This window comes from Mustelus asterias, chromosome 1, assembly GCF_964213995.1.
Source record: "Mustelus asterias chromosome 1, sMusAst1.hap1.1, whole genome shotgun sequence".
NCBI lineage: Eukaryota > Metazoa > Chordata > Chondrichthyes > Carcharhiniformes > Triakidae > Mustelus > Mustelus asterias.
The window spans coordinates 120,806,423-120,828,310 of record NC_135801.1 but is presented as its reverse complement, the minus strand read 5'-3'; the positions used below and the strand labels follow the sequence as shown (position 1 = coordinate 120,828,310).

Below are 21,888 nucleotides of genomic sequence, written 5' to 3'. Positions count from 1 at the left end.
AGTGACTTTTAAGGGGCGACTTGACAAATACATGAATAGGATGGGAATAGAGGGATATAAGTTAAAATAAAGTAAAAGTTTATTGATTAGTCACAAGTAAGGCTGCAATGAAGTTACTGTGAAATTCCCCTAGTCGCCACAATCCAGCGCCTGTTCAGGTCAATGTACCGAACCAGCATGTCTTTCTGACTGTGGGAGAAAACCAGAGCACCTGAAGGAAACCCACGCCAACACAGGGAGAACGTGCAAACTCCACACAGACAGTGACCCAAGCTGGGAATCGAACCCAGGTCCCTGGCGCTGTGAGGCAGCAGTGCTAACCACTGTGCCACCCTGGAAGGATAGGGGGCTTTAGTTCAGACGGGAAGCATAGTCGGTGCAGATTTGGAGGGCTGAAGGGCCAGTTCCTGTGCTGTAATTTTCTTTGAAAGGATTGAGAATAAAAGTGTATATATTTAAAGTAATTGGCAAATGAAGCAAAAGTGATACTAGAAATCTTTTTTAATGCAGCAAGTGGTTAAGGTCTGGAATGCACTGCCTGAAAGCATGGTGGACTCAGGGTCGATTGAAGCATTTAAAAAGGAATGAGACTGTTATTTGAAAAGGAAGAATGTGCAAGATTACAGGAAGAAGGCAGGGGAATGGCACTGGGTGTATTGCTCATTCTGAGAGCTGGTGCAGTCATGATGGACCAAAGAGCTTCCTTCAGTGCTGCAACAATTCTGTAATCCTGTGATATTTGACAGTAGTACTTTGTTTAATATGGGAGTGTGTGTGTGCATACGAGACAGAGACAGGGGATGGTAGTGAGAACAATTATTATAAATCTCAGAAAATTTAGATTTAACTACCACAACATGATGATGATACAAGGCTTTTAAGGAAAAATTCCTGATCATGATCAAAACCGGCCATTATTGTAAATTTGAAATCCATACAAAAATTCAAGGAAATATTTTCTTTATTCAACTGCAATAAAATAAAACTCGGTTCCAAATAGACAGGATAAATTACATACCACTAAGAACTCCTTCTTGTCCACCATTTTGTTTCCATCAGTATCAAACATGTTGAAAGCTATTTTAAAACCTGCATGAGGTTCTGCAACATATTTTCAAAATATCAATATATTAGTTATAAAAGAGACAAAATCTTTCTGTGCCTAAATTCCATTTTGCACTCTATAAGTCTACAGGTCCACCAAGAAACCAACATTTTAAGGGTGTTAAAAATATTAAATAGACATTTATGGTATGACAGCAACCTACATTTATTTCATATTTCACGTAGTAAAATGCCCCAAGGCACTTAAGAGCAATATCAATGAATGCAGTTTATATATATATATATATATATTACTATCAATTCATAAGAGACTAGCATAAATATTTGCGGATAAACATCATTAAAAGAGAATTAAATTAAAAGGCAAATTGTGTTATGAGCCAGTAATGTTAAAGCAAGATTTCTTTAGGTTGAAGTTTATGCAATTAAAATCTACCAGAAGGAAGCATGATCGAAAAGTAAGACAGAGAAACAATGTTGATAAGTATAGGACCAAATTGGTTTACACTAATTTCCTGCTTCATTATGATATTTTAACAATGCTGAAGCCAGGATTTTGTGCAATCCCTAACCCACGGAGGTTTTCCACAGTGGAGATGGCTCACCATTGGCTACTGGCGGGACTGTCTGGTCTCACTTACATCAATGGCCATTTGCGTTGCTCACTGGGCGCTGGGGAATCCATCATAGGAGATCACTTCGGCAGGAGTGGAAGATCCCACCAGCAGGAAGGGCTGGAAAATTCCAGCCTTACTATTTTCTTTCTTAAGTTTCCAGTGCTTACAATTATATTAAATCGTTGAGAAATGTTATCAACTAAGAACAATTTTATGTCTTAAATATGGAAAAACATCCCAAGTTGCTGTAAGGCAAAACAATTTTGCAACACATTTTCCGTATTGCCAAACAAGGATATACAGGTGAGAACATAATGAATAATTACTTCATGTAATTACATTTTAAGAATAGTTCCAGATGAATTAATTGAATTATAGAACAATCTGGAACAAAAGGACAGGAAAACCCCACCTAAAATAAAAAGGGAGGCTAGTCCATTATAGATAAAAGCAAATTACTGCAGTTGCCGGAATCTGAAACCAGAAGGGAAAACGCTGGAAAATCTCAGCAGCTGTAAGGAGAGAAAAGAAGTGAGGACTTGAAACGTTAGCTCTTTTCTCTTCTTAGATGCTGCCAGACCTGCTGAGATTTTCCAGCCTTTTCCCTTTTAGTCCAGTATAGAGCTGGTTAAGTAAAGGATAAGAAAAAACCTGTCCCAAAATGAAATGGAACAAATCGGAATGCAGATGGCAGATAACTAAGATTCAAAATTATTGTCGTTCAGACTTGAAGGACTCTAACTTCTGGAGTAAGACGAGTTATTCAAGTTTGCTCTGAGCTTGGATGGAACAGTGTAGCAGATCAAAGATGGAAAAGAGTGGCAACTCCTAACTCGCATCTATTTTTCTATTCACTTTGATTTGTTTTACGATTCCTATTACCTCCTTTTTTCAGTTTTGACAAAAGTCTCCATTTGAAACTTTAACCATTTTTTGTCTTTTCAGACTTGACAAATCTGCTATGTACTTTAAGCATTTTCTGTTACTACAACAGTTTGAAACTCGGCTACTGTTTGACAGAAAATTTTAATACATAAAAATAAGATCATTACTGAATTAATAGTGATGCAATTAAAAATGTAATTTGCTAATGGTTTATTTTTGTACTTCAATTCATAACTTATTGTTAACACCTTAACGAAAATTAGAAACGCAGTTGTGAAAATTGCTACTGCATTGTTAACTTATACTCATGAGCAAAATGGTAACATGTAGAACTCTAGAATGTTCACAATATCTTAGTTAAGATTATTAAACATGCTAGTTTTAGACTCACTTGTTAGTATGCACAAAAGAAACAAATATTCTGTGTAGGCAATCAGACCTAAAAGGGGAGAAAGTGGCATTTTTGATTATTTTGAAATAAAAATATCAAGTGTAGGTTAGTTAGCATAAGAACAAAAATGTTTCAAGTATCACTATTCATCACAACACTTCTGGAGTAAATGATCTGAACACCATCTACCAATGTTTTTCAGTATTGTACTGACGATATTGCATTGCAAGTAAAAATTTTCCAAATCAAGGTTTTTAGCCTTTGGGAATGGTCTCTTGTTTATACGAAAACTGATGATAAAGTGATTTGTTGAGGTTAAATGGTTTTCTGCCTTACAACTTGTTGCTTATGTTCTCTAAAGCAGAAAGAAATAGAGAACAAATATAATTGACCTTTTAAGTGGTTACAAATGCAAATAGATTGAGATACCTGTGACATTCATCTCCAGATAAGACGCTCGTTGGATTTTGATAAGAGAATGTAAAACAGTTAGGTAATCACTCAATTAATGTGAATACTTTTTTATTTTGTTTTCATTTGTTTTACAAAGAGATTACCATCTAACAAAGAGGAGAACATCTGTCAGGCAGCAAGTACCTAAACATGAAGTAAACTATCTACCTGTCTCCAAAAGCATTCTGCCCTTTGTTGCAGCAGATTGTGACCAATGCTTAGATAGTTCTGGTCGACTGCATTGAGTGTTATGGGAGAAAGATTTTGAAATGGTCACAAAAAAACAAGAGGGACTTCCAGCAAGACCACAAAGATGAAGAACGGTCAACTTGAGAAAAATTAAATAGAAAACATGCATATAGATTGAATTTGTTAAAGAGTGAAAAGTTTTACTCTTGTAGAATACATTTAATACCAGAATCAACCTATTAGACAAAATTATAGAAAGTGCCCCAACAATTCCAAAGTTCCTGCACCTCCACTTTTGGAATTGATTCTTTTCTTAATTTTACAGGACGTGAGCGCCATGACACGTCCTTAACTGCCCTCCATTTCAGAAGACATGTGAGAGTCAACCACATTGTTGTGGGTCTGGATTCACATGTAAGCCAGACCAGGTAAAAACAGCAGATTTCATTCCCGAAAGAACATTAGTAAACCAGATGTTGTGGTGAAAGATCACTGGCCACTGACTCTCCAGGATATCAATTGTGTTCTAAGTCAAGAGGATAGTTTATTTAAACACTGGGACAGGCAGCCCATGATCATAGAGACACTGCAGAGGCAATCAATCCAATGAGTTCTTGAAAAGTTGGATGAGAACCTTGCTAGTCTAATGGAGGGAGCTAAAATGGAGAGAGGGTCTTCAAAGAAGTGGCAGCATTGGTTATAATATTTTAAAATTCCCTGGATTCTGGAAAGAACAAAGAACAATACAGCACAGGAACAGGCCTTTCGGCCCTCCAAGCCCGTGCCGCTCCCTGGTCCAAACTAGACTATTCTTTTGTATCCCTCCATTCCCACTCCGTTCATGTGGCTATCTAGATAAGTCTTAAACGTTCCCAGTGTGTCCGCCTCCACCACCTTGCCTGGCAGCGCATTCCAGGCCCCCACCACCCTCTGTGTAAAATATGTCCTTCTGATATCTGTGTTAAACCTCTCCCCCCATCACCTTGAATCTATGACCCCTCGTGAACGTCACCACCGACCTGGGGAAAAGCTTCCCACCATTCACCCTATCTATGCCTTTCATAATTTTATACACCTCTATTAAGTCTCCCCTCATCCTCCGTCTTTCCAGGGAGAACAACCCCAGTTTACCCAATCTCTCCTCATAACTAAGCCCCTCCATACCAGACAACATCCTGGTAAACCTCCTCTGTACTCTCTCCAAAGCCTCCATGTCCTTCTGGTAGTGTGGCGACCAGAACTGGGCGCAGTATTCCAAATGCGGCCGAACCAACGTTCTATACATCTGCAACATCAGACCCCAACTTTTATACTCTATGCCCCGTCCTATAAAGGCAAGCATGCCATATGCCTTCTTCACCACCTTCTCCACCTTGATGTCACCTTCAAGGATCTGTGGACTTGCACACCCAGGTCCCTCTGCGTATCTACACCCTTTATGGTTCTGCCATTTATCGTATAGCTCCTCCCTACATTATTTCTACCAAAATGCATCACTTCACATTTATCAGGATTGAACTCCATCTGCCATTTCTTTGCCCAAATTTCCAGCCTATCTATATCCTTCTGTAGCCTCTGACAATGCTCCTCACTATCTGCAAGTCCTGCCAATTTTGTGTCGTCCGCAAACTTACTGATCACCCCAGTTACACCTTCTTCCAGATCGTTTATATAAATCACAAACAGCAGAGGTCCCAATACAGAGCCCTGCGGAACACCACTAGTCACAGGCCTCCAGCCGGAAAAAGACCCTTCCACTACCACCCTCTGTCTTCTGTGACAAAGAACAAAGAACAGTACAGCACAGGAAACAGGCCCTTCGGCCCTCCAAGCCTGTGCCGCTCCTTGGTCCAACTAGACCAATCGTTTGTATCCCTCCATCCCCAGGCTGCTCATGTGAATATCCAGGTAAGTCTTAAACGATGTCAGCGTGCCTGCCTCCACCACCCTACTTGGCAGCGCATTCCAGGCCCCCACCACCCTCTGTGTAAAAAACGTCCCTCTGATGTCTGAGTTATACTTCGCCCCTCTCACCTTGAGCCCATGACCCCTCGTGATCGTCACCTCCGACCTGGGAAAAAGCTTCCCACTGTTCACCCTATCTATACCCTTCATAATCTTGTATACCTCTATTAGATCTCCCCTCATTCTCCGTCTTTCCAAGGAGAACAACCCCAGTCTACCCAATCTCTCCTCATAGCTAAGACCCTCCATACCAGGCAACATCCTGGTAAACCTTCTCTGCACTCTCTCCAATGCCTCCACGTCCTTCTGGTAGTGCGGCGACCAGAACTGGACGCAGTACTCCAAATGTGGCCTAACCAGCGTTCTATACAGCTGCATCATCAGACTCCAGCTTTTATACTCTATACCCCGTCCTATAAAGGCAAGCCAGTTCTCCACCCATCTAGCCACCGCCCCCTTTTCAGTAGTTCCAGTGGATTTGAAAAAGGCTAATGTAATGCCCCTGTTCAAAAAGGGAGAAAGGCAGAAGGTAGGAAACTATAAACCAGTTAGTTTAACATCTGTCATTGAAAAACTGTTGGAATCCATTATTAAGGAACTAGTAACAGGACAGTTGGAAAGTCAAAACACAATCCATCAGAGTCAGCATGGTTTTATGAAGGGTAAATCATGTTTGACTAATTTGCTCAAGTTCTTTGAAGATGTGGCACGGTGGCACAGTGGTTAGCACTGCTGCCTCACAGCGCCAGGGATCCGGGTTCAATTCTGGCCTTTGGTCACCGTCTGTGTGGAGTTTGCACATTCTCCCTGTGTCTGCATGGGTTTCCTCCGGATGCTCCGATTTCCTCCCACAATCCAAAGATGTGCAGGTCAGATTGATTAGTCATGTTAAATTGCCCCTTATTTTCAGGGGGATTAGCAGGGCAAGTACGTGGGGCTACGGGGATAGGGCCTGGGTGGGATTGCAGATTCGATGTGCTGAATGGCCTCCTTCTGCACTGTGGGGATTCTATGTAACAAGCAAAATGGATAATGGGAGTATCTGGACTTCCAGAAAGCATTTGATAAGGTTCCACACAAATGGTTAATACACAAGGTAAGATAGCTTGGAAACAGGGTTGGTTAATCAACAGAAAGTAGAGAGTGGGAATAAATGGTCTTTTTCTGGTTGGCATGCTGTAATTAGTGTGCCAGAAGGTTCGGTCCTCGGGCCCCAACTATTTACAATCTATATCAATTACTTGGATGCAAGTGGATGTAGTATAGCCAAATTAACAGATGATGCTAAAATACGTGGGAAAACAAGTTGCAATGAGGAAAGAAGAATTTACAAATGGATATGGATAGGTTAGTTGAGTAGGCCAAAACTTGGCAGATGGAATCTAATGTGGATAAGTGTGAGTGTGAGGTTATCCATTTTGGTCAGAGGAATAAAAAGGCAATTTATTATCTAAGTGAAGAGAAATCCAAAATGCTGCAGTGCAGTGAGGTGTCCTCATGCATGAATCACAGAAAGTTAGCATGCAGGTGCAGAAGGTAATAAGGAAGGCAAATGGAATTTGGTATTTATTGCCAATGGAATAGAATATAGAAGTAGGAAAATGCTGTTGCAACTGTATAGGGCACTGGTAAGACCACACCTCGAGTACTGAGCACAGGTTTGGTCCCTTTACTTGAGAAAGGACATAAATGTATTAGAAGTGGTTCAAAGAAGTTTATCTAGATTGACTCCAAAGATGAAGGACTTGTCTTATGAAGGGATATTGAAGAGTGAGGTGAGTTCCAATTGAGGTATATAAGATGCTAAATGGGATTGACATAGTAGACATAAGAGCAAATGTTTCCTCTTTTTGACATTCTAGAACAAGAGGCCATTGTTTGACGCAAAAGGATAGAAGATTTAAAACAAAAATGAGGAAGAATTACTTCACTTAAAGGGCCGCATATCTGTTGAATTCTCGACCCCATAGTGCAGTGGACTCAGAAACACTAAACAAATTTGAGGAGGTATATAGGTTTTTAATAAGTAGCAAGATGAAGAGTTATGAGGAGTGGGCAGGAAAGTGCAGATGAAGCCAAGATGAGATCAGCCATGATTGTATTAAGTGTCAAAGCAGGCTTGAGGGGTTGAATTGCCTACTCCTGCTCTTCGTTCTATGTTCTTATGTTAAAGACTCGTAATGGGCTGAAGGTTAAAGTTTTAAAAAATGTATTCCCCAAATAACGTTGTTCATTCTTAGGGAACCAGTTTTCTCTCTGCATTACAGAAACAGAAAATGCTGGAAACACTTAACAAGTTTGGCAGCATCTATTTGGAGAGAAACAGAATTAACATGAGGACTATGACCTTTAATCAGTTCTGATCATAGTCGCAATGTGAAATGTTAACAAGGTTTCTCTCTCCATAGAAGCTGCCAGACCTGCTGAGTATTTCCAGTATTTTCAGTTTTTATTTCTTATTTGCAGCATTTGCAGTATTACCCTTTTGTCCTCTTTTCACTGTTTCTTCCTTACTGAAAATCAGTGCAGAATCTATGGAAATTTTTACGGAGTTATGGAAACTCCACGGCTCATCCAAAATGGTGCTACGAACCTGGATCTGGAGGTCTCATCACAATTTCCAATAGATCCTATTTTTGCAAGGTGGGGAGCAGGGGCTGGTCGTGACTTGCATGTGACAGGAACCCAAACTCAGCAGGGCCATTTCACCTCACTGCTGAGTTCAAACAGATCCCATTGTCACTGCAGAGAGTACTTACTTCTGCAGTGAGAAAGTTACGACTTTTTTGGGTCGGCATAAATGCTCTTGAACCACAGATAAGATCAGTGAAACGGTCAAGTTATCAAATTATTTAAATTCCCTGACATTTAAAGATTGAAGGAAAATAACCTGCTTGTATCTGCAAATTGAAAAAAATCTGTTCTAGCAGTTTCAATGTAAGTGCTATCATTATAGCATTATTATTGCTTAACTACTTCCACAACCAAGAATCTTAGAATCCCTGCAGAACAGAGGAAGCTATTCGACCCATCGAGTCTGCGCTGACTCTCTGACAGTAGACAGGTGTCCCGTATAGGAGAGACTGATGAATTGATTCAATGAGAATTTGATCAATTCAATAAACTTAGATCAATGATTTGCCAGCAGATCTTAATATATATTGGCTTACAATGGAAATTAGAGGCAGTATTAGATCCAAGGGAAAGGCATACAAATTGGACGAGAAAAACAATGGACCTGAGGATTGGGAGCAGTTTAGAATTCAAAGGAGGACCAAGGGGTTGATCAAGAAGGGAAAATAGAGTGTGAGAGTAGGCTTGCGAGGAACATAAAAACTGACTGTAAAAGTTTCTATAGGTATGTGAAGAGAAAAACATTGGTGAAGACAAAGAAATGGCTGATCAACTGAATACATACTTTGGTTCTGACCTCACAAAGGAAGACACAAATAAGGTACCAGAAATGTTGAGAAAAACAGGGTGTAGTGAGAGGGAGGAACTGAAGGAGATCAGTATGAGTGGCGAAATGGTGTTGGGGAAACTGATGGGATTGAGGACCGATAAATCCCGAAAGCCTGATAATCTACATCTCAGAGTACTTAAGATATAATGGATGCATTGGTGGTCATCTTCCAAGATTCTATTGACTCTGGAACAGATCCTAAGATTGGAGGATAGTTAATGTAACCACACTATTTGAAAAGTGAGGTAGAGAGAAAACAGGGAATTTAGACCAGGAAGCCTGACATCGGTAGTAGGGAAAACTTTAGAATCCATTATCAAAGACTTTAGAGCAATACACTTGGAAAACAGTGGCAGGTCAGACAGAGTCAGCATGGATTTATGAAAGGGAAATCATGCTTGCCAAATCTACTGGGATTCTTTGAAGATGTAAGTAGTAGAGTCGATGATGGGAAACAAGTGGATGTAGTCTATTTGGACTTTCAGAAGGCTTTCGACTAAGTCCCACATAAGAGATCAGCGTGTAAAATTAAAGCACATGGAGTTGGGGGTAGTGTATTGAGATAGATATAAAACTGATTGGCAGGCAGGAGACAAAGAGTAGGAATAAATAAGCCTTTTTCCAAATGGCAGGCAGTAGCGGAGTGCTGCTGGGGTCAATGCTGGAACCCCAGCTATTCATTATATATTAATGATTTAGATGAGGGAACTAAATGTAACATCTCTAACTTTGAAGATCACACAAAACTGGATGGGAGTGTGAGCTGTGAGGAGGATGCAGAGATCCTTCAGAGTGACTTGGACAAGTTGAGTGAGGGCACAAATGAATGGCAGATCCAGTATAATTTGGAATGTGAGGTTATCCACTTTATTACCAAAACAGGAAGGCAGATTACTATCTGAATGGTCATAAATTGGGAGAGGGGAATGTGCAACAAGACCTGGGTGTCCTCGTACACCAGTAACTGAAGGTAAGTATACAGTGCAAATGGTAAATCCTTCATAATGAGAGGATTTGAGTGCAGGAGCAGGTATGTCTTGCTGTAATTATACAGGGCTACGGTGAGGCCACACTTAGAATATTATGCTCAGTTTTGGTCCCTTTATCTGAGGAAGGATGGTCTTGCTCTAAAGGGACTTCAGGGAAGGTTTACCAGACTGATTTCTGGGACGGCAGGACTGACGTATGAGGAGAGGTTGAGTCGGTTAGGATTGTATTTGCTGGAAGTCAGAAGTCAGAAGAATGAGGGAGGGATTTAATAGAAACCTATAAAATTCTAACAGGACTAGATAAGGGTAGATGCAAGAAGGATGTTTCCGATGGTGGAAGTGTCCAGAACTAGGGGTCACAGTCTGAGGATACAGGGTAGACTGTTTAGGACAGAGAGAAGGAGAAATTTCTTCACTCAGAGTGGTCAGCCTGTGGAATTCGCTACCACAGAAAGTAGTTGAGGCCAAAACATTGTATGTTTTCAAGAAGCTGTTAGATATGGCACTTGGGGCAAAGGGGATCAAAGGATATGGGGGAGGGCAGGATCAGTCTGTTGAGTTGGATGATCAGCCATGATCAGAATGAATTACAGAACAGGCTCAAAGGGCCTAATGACCTCCTCTTGCTCCTATTTTCTATGTTTCTGTATATGTTTTCTCAGTTTCCATGCATAGTATGTGACTTTTGCTACCAAATAAACCTGTTGGACTTTAACCTGGTGTTGTTAAACTTCTTACTGTGTTTACCCCAGTCCAACGCCGGCATCTCCACATCATAGTATGTGACTAGCAACATCAGAATAATGATTGTATGATTATCCCCGACTTCACAAATGCAATTTTGAGTTGTGGCTCTTAATTTTGAAAATATGCAGTATTGTACATTTTTTCATAGCAATGTAAGATAGGACATGATTCTAACATTTAAAATGGTTATAAAAGTGTGACATTTAAACATAAACAGGCTATCAACAAATTCCACTGGGGTTGCATTTTTTGTGAGAAACGAAATTTGAAGATGGTTGTGTAAACTAGAAATAAATGTATTACCATATTTTCTTATTCAAAAAAGGGATGGTGTACAACAATCAAAACGTACTCTCTAACCATTCTCTCACAGGATTAAAATTATTCCGTTTCAGTTGAGATCTTCGTCTTTAAAACTTTATTACTGGTGTCTGTTTCATGAAAGTGAAAGTCTCAACTATCTGAACACTGGTGATGACTGAAAAGTGGACATATTTTTTTAAACTGTCCTGTGTAAATTTTAATTATCATCAAATGCAAGAAATAACTTGGGAGCTTATTTGGCTCGGTGTTGCATTGGTGTGGTGGCATGCTAACCAGTTATCAGCTTTATGCCCGTCTTTTCCCGCATTCAAGTGGTCCGATCCTTCCTACCTGGCTGAAACCAAACCGACCAACTGGCATGGATTCGGTTCAGAGCTTGCCAGTTTTGAGATACTATACCTGTACCATATTGACACTTATTAACCTCAAATAATTTTAAAATTATAAGTGGCTTTCCATTCACCATTCCTTTCAACTGGCCCACTATTCAATTAGATCATGCCTTATCTGTACCTCAACTCTATTTCCCTACTTTATAGACATCTACAGCTCAGGAGGAGGTCATTGGTCCCATCATATTCACGCCAGTCAACAAAGATCTGACCACACTAATCCCATTTTCCAGCACTTGGCTCATAGGCTTAGCGGTTATGGCGGTGCAAGAGAATAAATACTTCTTATATGTTACGAGAGTTTTTGACTCCAACACCCTTTAGTTCCACCCTTCATACCATTGCCTATCAAAAATCCATCAATCAATCTGCTTGGAAATTTTAAATTGGCCCCCAGTTTCAACAGCTTTTTGGGCAGGGTTCAAAAGTTCCATGAACTTCCATGAAGTGTTTTCTGAATGGCCCTCTTTCATTTTTAAGTTATCCTTTTCTGTAAATTAAATAGTTAAAACCAACTGATATTAGTATTGCTACCTTTTGTTTCCTCCAAACCACAGTCTCTGATTTTTAAATAAACTAGATAGTTCTCTATGGCATTGCACATGGGTAGACCTAAACCTAGAAATGGATTGATCATACTGCAAACACAAAGGTGTTAATTGTTATAAACTGCACTTGTTGAATCAAAGAATGTAAAGTAACAGCACGTGGGATTGGGTGAAAGCAACATATAGGTTTATTGATAAACTGTTGACTCTACAGAGGCTTGATCTACATAAGAACATAAGAAATAGGAGCAGGAGTAGGCCATCTAGCCCCTCGAGCCTGCCCCGCCATTCAATAAGGTCATGGCTGATCTGATAGTGGTTTAGTTCCACTTACCTGCCCGCTCCCCATAACCCTTAATTTCCTTATTGATCAGAAATCTATCTACCTGTGACTTAAACATATTTAACGAGGTAGCCTCCACTGCTTCAATGGGCAGAGAATTCCAAAGATTCACTACCCTCTGAGAGAACTAGACTAGGCAAAAGCCCACAAAGCAGCCGATGACATCACTAACTATACATGTGACCAGACTAGACTGATAGTGTAACAACACAAGAGTCCCAAATATATAACATCCCTCCCCCTTCACTTCTAAGGTCCCATAACAACAAATAATATAACACACAACCACACACACACCCACACCAGGGAATGCATCATTACACAATAATAATACAATAAATAGGAAAGATGATCAGGTGAGCGTCTATTCCGCACTGATTGCTTGCGCACTTCAGGGATTTGGTTGTTCTTGACTTTAGAAGTAATCTCCTTCTACACTGGAAGGTGCAACAGTCTCTTTTGCAGAAGGAAGGCTAGCAGCAGCAAGGGATTCTTCAGCAAACTCAGTTTCTGCTGACTGATCCAAAGTTACAGTTACTGCATCTCATAGTATGGACAGTGATTCATCCAGAGATAGCTCTGGCATACACAGTACTGGTACATTGGTGTGTGTAGCTAAGAGTTGATCCGCATGTTGTCTCCACACTAGTTCATCTTAAATTGGTACTGTATAGGAGATAGGGCCAATTTGAGCCAATACAGTCACAGAAACCTACTTATTGCTCGTGGTATAAAGCTTGCTCTCCTTGTCGAAATAAACGTCTTAATTACCTTCTCTGTTTTAAGATTTGTGACTGCTGATCGAATTCTATTATCCCAGATGTCTCCCTTTTTTAAAAGGGATGTCACATAAGGCAGTTTTCCAATCCTCCAAGGATTTGTGGAAAATTGCAACCAATACATACACTATCTCTGTAGCTACTTTTTTAGGATCCAAGGACACAAGCTATCAGGGCCAGGAGACTTGGCTGCCTTTAGTCCCATTAGTTCATCTAATACTACTTCTCTAGTGATACTGATGATACTTAATTCCTCCCCCATATTCTTTAGTATTAATGGGAATTCACCATTGTTTTTATTATTCTTTTCTTCCACATTATAAATCGTTTTTGTAAAATTAATTTTATTCTTCCTTTTTGGTGTGTCCTATCTCCTTCGGTGGACAATCCTTTCTGAGGAAGCTGGTTTTTTCCAGCAAGCTTGTGCTATGTGACCAACCTTTGCCACAATTCTTGCATTGGCCATCTTTACTCCAGCACACTTGTGAATGGCCTGTTTTTTCACACTGATGTCATACCCATGGCTGCACAGACTTTCTCTGGGTGGCAGCCATTTTATGGCTCCTCGTATCTATTGCAAGCTGAGAAGCCTCCTTATCAGCAAGCTTCATCAAAATGGCTATGCCCAAAGCTATTTTCAGATCCAAATTCCATTCTGTAGGCAATCTCCACTGTGTAGCCTCATTCCTCAGTCCACAAACTAGATGGTCTCTGATCTTTTAATTCAGAGATTCACCAAATTCACAATAATCTGTGAGGCGCCTTAGAGTTGCAACAAATTGTGCCATATTTTCTCCTTCTAGCTGATTCTTCTTATGAAACTTAAAATTCCCCACAGTAATTAATGGTTTGGGTCAATAATGGTCCTCTAATATCTTGGTTAACTCCTGATATGTTTTGCTACCGGGTTTCTCGGGCTGATTCAAAGTTTCACTCCCAATGGTACTGAGAAATGCAGGGACTATTATATCCTCAGGAATCTTATTTGCTAGGATATAATACTGAAATCTCTCTCTATTGGACTTACAATTCTTGGCTTCTTCCTCAAATTGCCCAATGGCGCCAAATGTTCCCATCATTTTACAGGAATACAGAGAACTGCTCAGCAACATTCCTTCAGCAGCTTTCCTTAATTTCAATGGTCTAACTTATTTTGCTGATCGTAATATGAGGCAACTGTAGCAGCTTTTCTTAGATATAATGCAATGTACAAAATGTTCGTCACTGTTTCACTCTACCTTCACGTCTCATATAATTATGCCCTTGGTGAGCTCTGCATCCTGGACTCCTCGGGGTGCTGGTTTTAATTTTTGGAATTAACCTTTCTCTTTTCTGCCCAACAACCCTTACCGGTCCAATGTCAGGTGCAATCTTTGATCTGTCCTAGCATCGAAAGTATTGAAGTTTCCAGTTGGTAAGTGCAGCTCCAATTTTATTTTCCTTCTTTTACTCAGAAAGAATTTCATCTGCTCCTCATCGCCAGTATTCTTTTTATCCTGCTATGCACTGCACTTATACATACATATATACAGTGCAGGAAGAGGCCATGTGGCCCATTGAATCTGCACCGATCACAGTCCCACCCAGACGCTAGCTCTGTAATCCCATGTATTTACTAGTCCCCCTGACACTAAGGGCAATTTAGTATGGCCAATCAACCTAACTCGCATATCTTTGGAGAGTGGGAGGAAACTGGAGCATCCAGAGGAAACCCACACAGACATGGGGAAACGTGCAAACTCAACACAGACAGTGACCCCTGGCCAGAATCGAACCCGGGTCCTTGGCGCTGTGAGGCAGCAGTGCTAACCACTGTACCACTGTTGCCCACTTATTGAATAAAAGAACATAAAGTGATAGCGCGTGGTGTTGGATGAAAACAACAAAACAGGATTATTAATAAGCTGTTGACTCTTCATAGATTTGATCAAGACTAGGCAAAAGGCTGCAAAACATCCAATGATATCACAAACTACATGTGACTAGATGCTAAAAGTGACATCACAGCAACAACCCCAAATATATAACATGAATTCCTTTATATATGTAAATAGGAGACCTTCTGCCCATTCACAGCCTCAAAACTTTCCTCCCTCCACCACCATTGCTTACGGTAACGGTGTGTACCACCTACAAAATATGTTGCTGGAACTCCTCAAGGCTCCTCTGACAACATCTTTAAACCCATGAACTCCACCACCTCAAAGGCAAGAACAGCAGATGCATAAGAGTACCATCATCTACAAGCTCCCCTCCAAGCCACACACCATTCTGACTTGGAAATATATTACCATCCCCACAATGTCTCGAACAAAATCCTGGAACTCCCTCCATAATAGCATCATGGTGTACCTAAACCAGATGGACTGTAGTGGTTCAAGAAGATGGCTCACTGTTACCTACTCAAGGGTAATTAGGAATGGACAAAGAACGCTGGCTTAGCCAGCAATCCCCATAACTTGTGAAAGAATAAAAAATGTAAAGTTTTCATTAAAAATATGAAGTTTTTAATATATTGCTAGTTAATATTCTATGGGGTTACACACAGGCATTCAAGATCAATGAAAGGATTTACATAGAGGAGGATTATAGAGGACAGAGAGATAACTGTATTCAAGTTGGGGAGGAGTGAGAAGAGGAGAATAAAAGGGAGGGGAGAAGAGGAAGGGAAGAGAGGAGAGAATAGCGAAGGTTAGTGGAGGAGTTCTCATTTTAAATTTGCTCACTTTGTTCTTGTATTTACTTTGATTTTATATTAGCAGTTTACGAAAAAAAAATATGACAATTTGAGAAGCAGAAAAATAATGTTGGTGGAACCTAGGAGTTCCTACGCAATACAAGATGAAGAACTTCACCATTCTCATTGGAATGTAATTAGCATAATGAGTTTGCTAGTAACTAGAAATGTTGTCAACTGACAGACTTGTAAATAAATTAGTACTGTTGATATAGCTGTATAAAAGTAGTATCTACTACACTTTTATTTTCATTATTTTATCTCAGCACATCTTGGGAGACAAGACAGTCAGATTCCACTTCAGCATTTCCCGTTATTAAATAAGAACTGATCTTAAAAAGGAACTCACAATATTGTTTCTTGAAATAGATCAGATAATGGATGTTTCTATAGTAAATACAGTCTTGCAGTGGTCTAGCAGGATTACACAGGAACCTGCAGGATTCAAATCCAAAATTCTCCCCTCCAGTCAAGTTTGTGACAATACCACCTTCTGTTAAAGTTCTCTCCAGGAATAAGCAATGTTTATATTACAGAAATACTTAATACCCACTGAATTACAGAGTGTCGCTGTGTTTCTTTGTGAATGCCTTCAAATTCTGGTTCAAATAATTGACACTGACAAGGCAAAAGTTCAAATAGATGTTGTTAACCGAAAAATTCCACAGCAACACCTCACAAAAAGCTTTCTTGCATACACTGTAACTCAATGCTACTCTAACAGTTAATTCTATTCACAATGATCTGTAGTAAGAACATAAAATTGTCTTGCTAGCCAGGGACCTCAAATAGACTTAGACATTCTCGAGGGCCTTCACAAGCCCTTCTAAAGATGAGCTTTGTTTGACGGCTAGCATAATGCCTTTGTGAGTGACTTTGCTTTGGTTTGAAACTCAACACCGGGATTAACAGGTTTCAACCTAGTTCTGGTGCTCAGTTTCAGTTCCAACATCGGTATTTGGTCTGAGTGTGGAAAAGTACCTACATCACAGGTATTCAGAGTGTAGGAATTAACTCCTCAAAGCTCTAATGGCAGCTTTATCCATCAACAATGAGCAACATTCTGGAAATGTAAGGTTTTTAAAATCGCATAAACTCCTACCAACAAAGGGCATGAAAAATCAGTGATTTCAGCATTTTTTCATGGGTTATACTTTTGAAATTACAATAGACTCCACTCTCTTTCAGAAACATTCAATTTTTTGAGTTTAATGTTTAGATAAAACTACCTGCATGCAAATTGTGAACATCATCAAATGTATTAAACTTTGAAAAACACTAAATGGCGTCAACTTCCTTTTGAAGCGTAAGTATTAGCATTGTTAATAGAAATCGGAAGCATATAGTAATGGAAAGTTGAAGCACAACTGAAGTACACAAAAATGAAAAATGTATGATCCTCTTAAAATTTACTGCTGCAAACCAAAGCTTTCATACCACATTTTAGCAGAAAGTGCATTTTAGATCCTTTAATTACTAGCCCCAAACTACAGGAAGGCTCTGTGCATTTTTGCAATACAACACAATATAAAACATTTTAAGTCATTTATAGGTATTGTTTTAAAGCATTTTTATCCTTTTTTAATTTTCAATGAATGTCTACACTGTCCCATCTAGAACAATGTTTTTTTAATTTAAAAACTACTCAAAGTAATTCTTACAGAAGTAAATATACATAATAATTTTATGCCAATGGCCACATTTCCTTTTAAAGTATAGACTGTAAAATTAAATTGGCAAGTGAAAATCTCTTGGTTTCTATATATTTTAGTCTTGAAATGCTGTATCTCTTCAAGATTACTCTCTTCCACTCTGCTGAGCTCAGTCCCTTGACCACTGAAGCCCTTAAAATATGCTTTTATCATCCCCTGAAAAACCATTCTAACATGTTCATTGCTGCTGTATATGTTACTTAAACTCCAACTTGTCCAGAAATCCACTACACGTATTTTTTCCCAAACTAAATTCTGCCCATCCATCACTCCAATCTTCAATGACCCATATTCACTATCCATCCCTTAAATGTCTCATCTTTAATCCCTCCATGGCTGCACCTCTCCCAACTCCACATTCTCCATTACATCTTCATTCCTCTGAATTCTTGATTCCTACAATACTAGCTTCTTGTACATCTTTTCTCTTATCCCTTCACTTCACCCTGCAATCACTGGGCCTGTCACCTCTCTTCCTCTTCAGCTCTTCTTTTAAAAACCACCTTTTGATTACATTTCCTAATCTTTCTGGCCTTTATCACCATTTTCCATTTGGCCCCTTATCTTGGGACTTTCATATTTATGGTTCTAGATAAATGTTTTTGCAGTTTGTTGGACAGTATGCAACACATGTTGCCGTACTAGTCTATCATGATTTTGCAGAATGACAAATGAAAATAATGGAATGTGTGCAATGTTCAAATGTTTACAAGTTCAAAATTTCGCTCGATGGAATGCAGTCTTTAAACATGGCATTGATTTTCTTCTCCCTCTTAAACTTTAAAAAATATACTATTTCAGACAAGTTTCAAATTACATTAAACTTTCAACCGCAAGAGAAAAGTACCTCATCATGGGCAAGATTTTTTTAAAATGCGCCTTTTGTCACTTATTGCAGCATTTTCTGTTGATCTTATTACAACAATTCAATTTAAGTACATATGATTTTTATGGAATTATAACTAGATAGCAATGAAAATTAAGTTGCCTTTTCAGTACAAAATCTATGCAGTCTAAAATCAATGCATTTTGACCTTCGTTGCCAAAGAAATGGTAAAATATCGAGTTACTACATTTCCTCACTGATCATAAATGTTCTCTTTCAAACAAAGCCGCATGAAATGTGCTTCATGTATCATGGGAATAAACCAATCAAACCAAAAGTTTCATTTAATTGCATTGTCATGTGGAGCAACATTATCATGTGTAAATATGTTGAGTTGCCACTGAACCATAACACCAGTGTTTTCCACATATGTCATGGGTTCACAACAATTGATGTAAAGCAGTGTCAATTTCGCAAAAGAATTTCACTCACCTCTATCACACAAAGTTCGAAAGAGTCTTGAAGAGCCTTTCCATACAGGAGGAGTTTCTGCAAGCATGTTTTCCAATTCCTGTAAAACCATGTGTAAAAATAAAGTCTTTTAAGTGAGGAAAAATTACATCAAGAATTTTTTTAAAGTAGATTTTAATCTATAGGTCTAAATCGGTTCTAAAACGATGTCATAAAGGTCCTAATCCCACATCTGAAAAACAGCCCTTTGATATAAAATTATTTACACAATGAGAACAACAAGTATAAACTCAGGTATATCAAAAGCAGTGTATCCCTTTTTCCAAGGGATGTACAAACTTCCAGACAAAAATATAATAGGAAACTCCAAACACAGGCATCAATTTAAAGACAAGTGGTACTGTAAAACTTCAAGCACAGTTAACTATTATATACAGAGGATCACCACAAACATCCATGGAGAAGATGGGACTGCCCTGTATCTGTTTCTGTGCTGAGTCAGGCATTCTTCATATCATTCCCAAATTGTTGCACCAGGGCTCAATACCTTAATGCAGGCTTTTCCAACACAACCGCATTGCTAAATTCAAACCCTCTGGATTTGGCCATTCACAGCAGTCAGACATTAAACCAACTCTCATTTGAAAAATGCTATAACGCTGCTAGTCCAACAAAAAGAAACCAGCCTGGGATTGGATAAGCAGAAAACAGTGGGAAGGGAAGTTTTCAAGATACGTTCCTGGGCCTGTTATAATTCTGCACGGCAGGACTGCAGAGCAAGGGTACAGGCGGGCCTGCGGAGCAAGTGCATGGTTGGACGTGGGGAGCAAAGTCAGGCGGTGGTGAACTGAAATGCCAAGCAACCAGCAGGTTGGGTCATACTTGCCAATGGAGGGGAGGTATTCCACAAATGACCATCCAGTATGCCCTTGTCGGAGATGGAAGTGTACAAACCTTGCAAAATATTTTAGTACATCCAGTGGTAAAATTGCTGCTTCTAAATAGTATATTTTAAAGTTTTGGATATACTTTCTCCTTTCTTAGCTTTTGAAAATTTAAATGTGATTTAAGTCGCAATTCACCTCTGGACCAGATGCACCGGGTTCAAGTCCAATGCCAGGACTCGGCCACCGAAGAAGTGTTCATAATGTAGTTAACGGGCTAATAACAGCTGAGAAATCTTTCCATCACTTCCCCATTGGGGAAAACCGTATGTGTATGAAGATACACTGAACAAGCACTTTAGATACCTCAGAGGCAAGTTTCACTTGTGGCAGGTAAGGGATGGAAATTTGGTCGTAGTGGATCACATTCCTTCAATGCACTCCATTCAGTTTTTCTCTCCATTATAGGATGGAAAATCAGGTGTATAAATGAGCAACTAATTTCTACCCCCAATCAAATGTCCACTGTTTGAGGAACACTCACCTGTCTGGAGAGTGATTTCCGAGGCTTAAAACCTGCAAAAAAAAAAGTTAATTTATTTCACTGTATTATTAGTGGAAACCAAGTTGGTATGTACATGTAAAATCCAATCAACAATGCTCATTAATATCTGAGTTGAAATCATTGAAGACCTTTATCAATTTTTCCTATCCTTATCCCTATAAGGGCTAACAAGATAGTGATATGTTGTTTTCACTAGTTAGTGAGATAGTAACGAGTACAAATTTAAGATGCTTGTTGTTGAAGCAAAGACTTTATGTGCTTATAAAAGGAATTCGATAATTGCATGAAAAATGTTAATAGCGTCATAGAGGTTTACAGCATGGAAACAGACCTTTCAGCCCAACTGGTCCATGCCGCCCCTTATTTTTTAACCACTAAGCTAGTCCCAATTGCCCGCGTTTGGCCCGTGTAACTGTCTAAATGCTTTTTAAAAGACAAAATTGTACTTGCCTCTAATACTGCCTTTGGCAGTTCGTTCCAGACACTCACCACCCTCTGTGTGAAAAAATTGCCACTCTGGACCCTTTTGTATCTCTCCTCTCTCATCTTAAACCTATGCCCTCTAGTTTTAGCCTCCCCTACATTTGGGAAAGAAATTGACTATCTAGCTGATCTATGCCCCTCATTATTTTATAGATTTCTATAAGATCACTCCTAAGCCTCCTACACTCCAGAGAAAAAAGTCCTAGTCTATCCAGCCTCTCCTTATAACTCAAACCATCAAGTCCAGATAGCATCCTAGTAAATCTTTTCTGCAGTCTTTTGAGTTGAATAATATCCTTTCCATAATAGGGTGACTAGAAGTGTACACAGTATTCCAAGTGTGGCCTTACCAATGTCTTGTACAACTTCAACAAGACGCCCCAACTCCGTATTCAATGTTCTGACCAATGAAACCAAGCATGCTGAATGCCTTCTTCACCACTTTGTCCACCTGTGACTCCACTTTCAAGGAGCTATGAACTTGTACCCTTTGATCTCTTTGTTCTGTAACTCTCCCCAATGCCCCACCATTAACTGCATAAGTCCTGCCCTGATTCGATCCACCAAAATGCATCACCTTGCATTTATCTAAATTAAACTCCATCTGCCATTCATCAGCCCACTGGCTGAATTGATCAAGATCCCACTGCAATCCTCGGTAACCTTCTTCACTGTCCACTATGCCACCAATCTTGGTGTCATCTGCACATGCCTCCTAAATTCTCATCCAAATCATTAATATAAATGACAAATAACAGTGAACCGAGCACTGATCCCTGAGGCACGCCGCTGGTAACAGGCCTCCAGTTTGAAAAACAACCCTCTACAACCACCCTCTGGCTTCTGTCATCTGGTGAAGACGAACATCTCGCCAAGGCCATCCCCACACCTTGCCTTCAAACAACCGCACAACTCAAACAGACCATTGTCCGCAGCAAACTACCCAGCCTTCAGGAGAACAATGACCATGACACCACACAACCCTGCCACAGCAACCTCTGCAAGACGTGCTGGATCATCGACACAGATGCCATCATCTCCAGTGAGAACACCATCCACC

General features: G+C 39.7%; 1 protein-coding gene across 7 annotated transcripts in view; it reads right to left on the bottom strand.

The window, feature by feature from the left end:
* The window catches only part of LOC144496920 (calcium uptake protein 3, mitochondrial-like), a 173,924-nt gene that overhangs the window by 85,810 nt on the left and 66,226 nt on the right, over positions 1 to 21,888 (bottom strand). For 6 of the 7 annotated variants that reach the window (XM_078217542.1, XM_078217569.1, XM_078217561.1 and 3 more), the window contains 4 exons: positions 20,325 to 20,356; positions 18,918 to 18,996; positions 2,959 to 3,006; positions 1,019 to 1,101 (listed from right to left, as the gene is read on the bottom strand). In XM_078217542.1, the coding sequence (XP_078073668.1) occupies positions 1,019 to 1,101; positions 2,959 to 3,006; positions 18,918 to 18,996; positions 20,325 to 20,356 (242 nt within the window). The remainder of the gene's footprint in view (positions 1 to 1,018; positions 1,102 to 2,958; positions 3,007 to 18,917; positions 18,997 to 20,324; positions 20,357 to 21,888) is intronic. The other variant, XM_078217554.1, reaches the window with a different exon arrangement.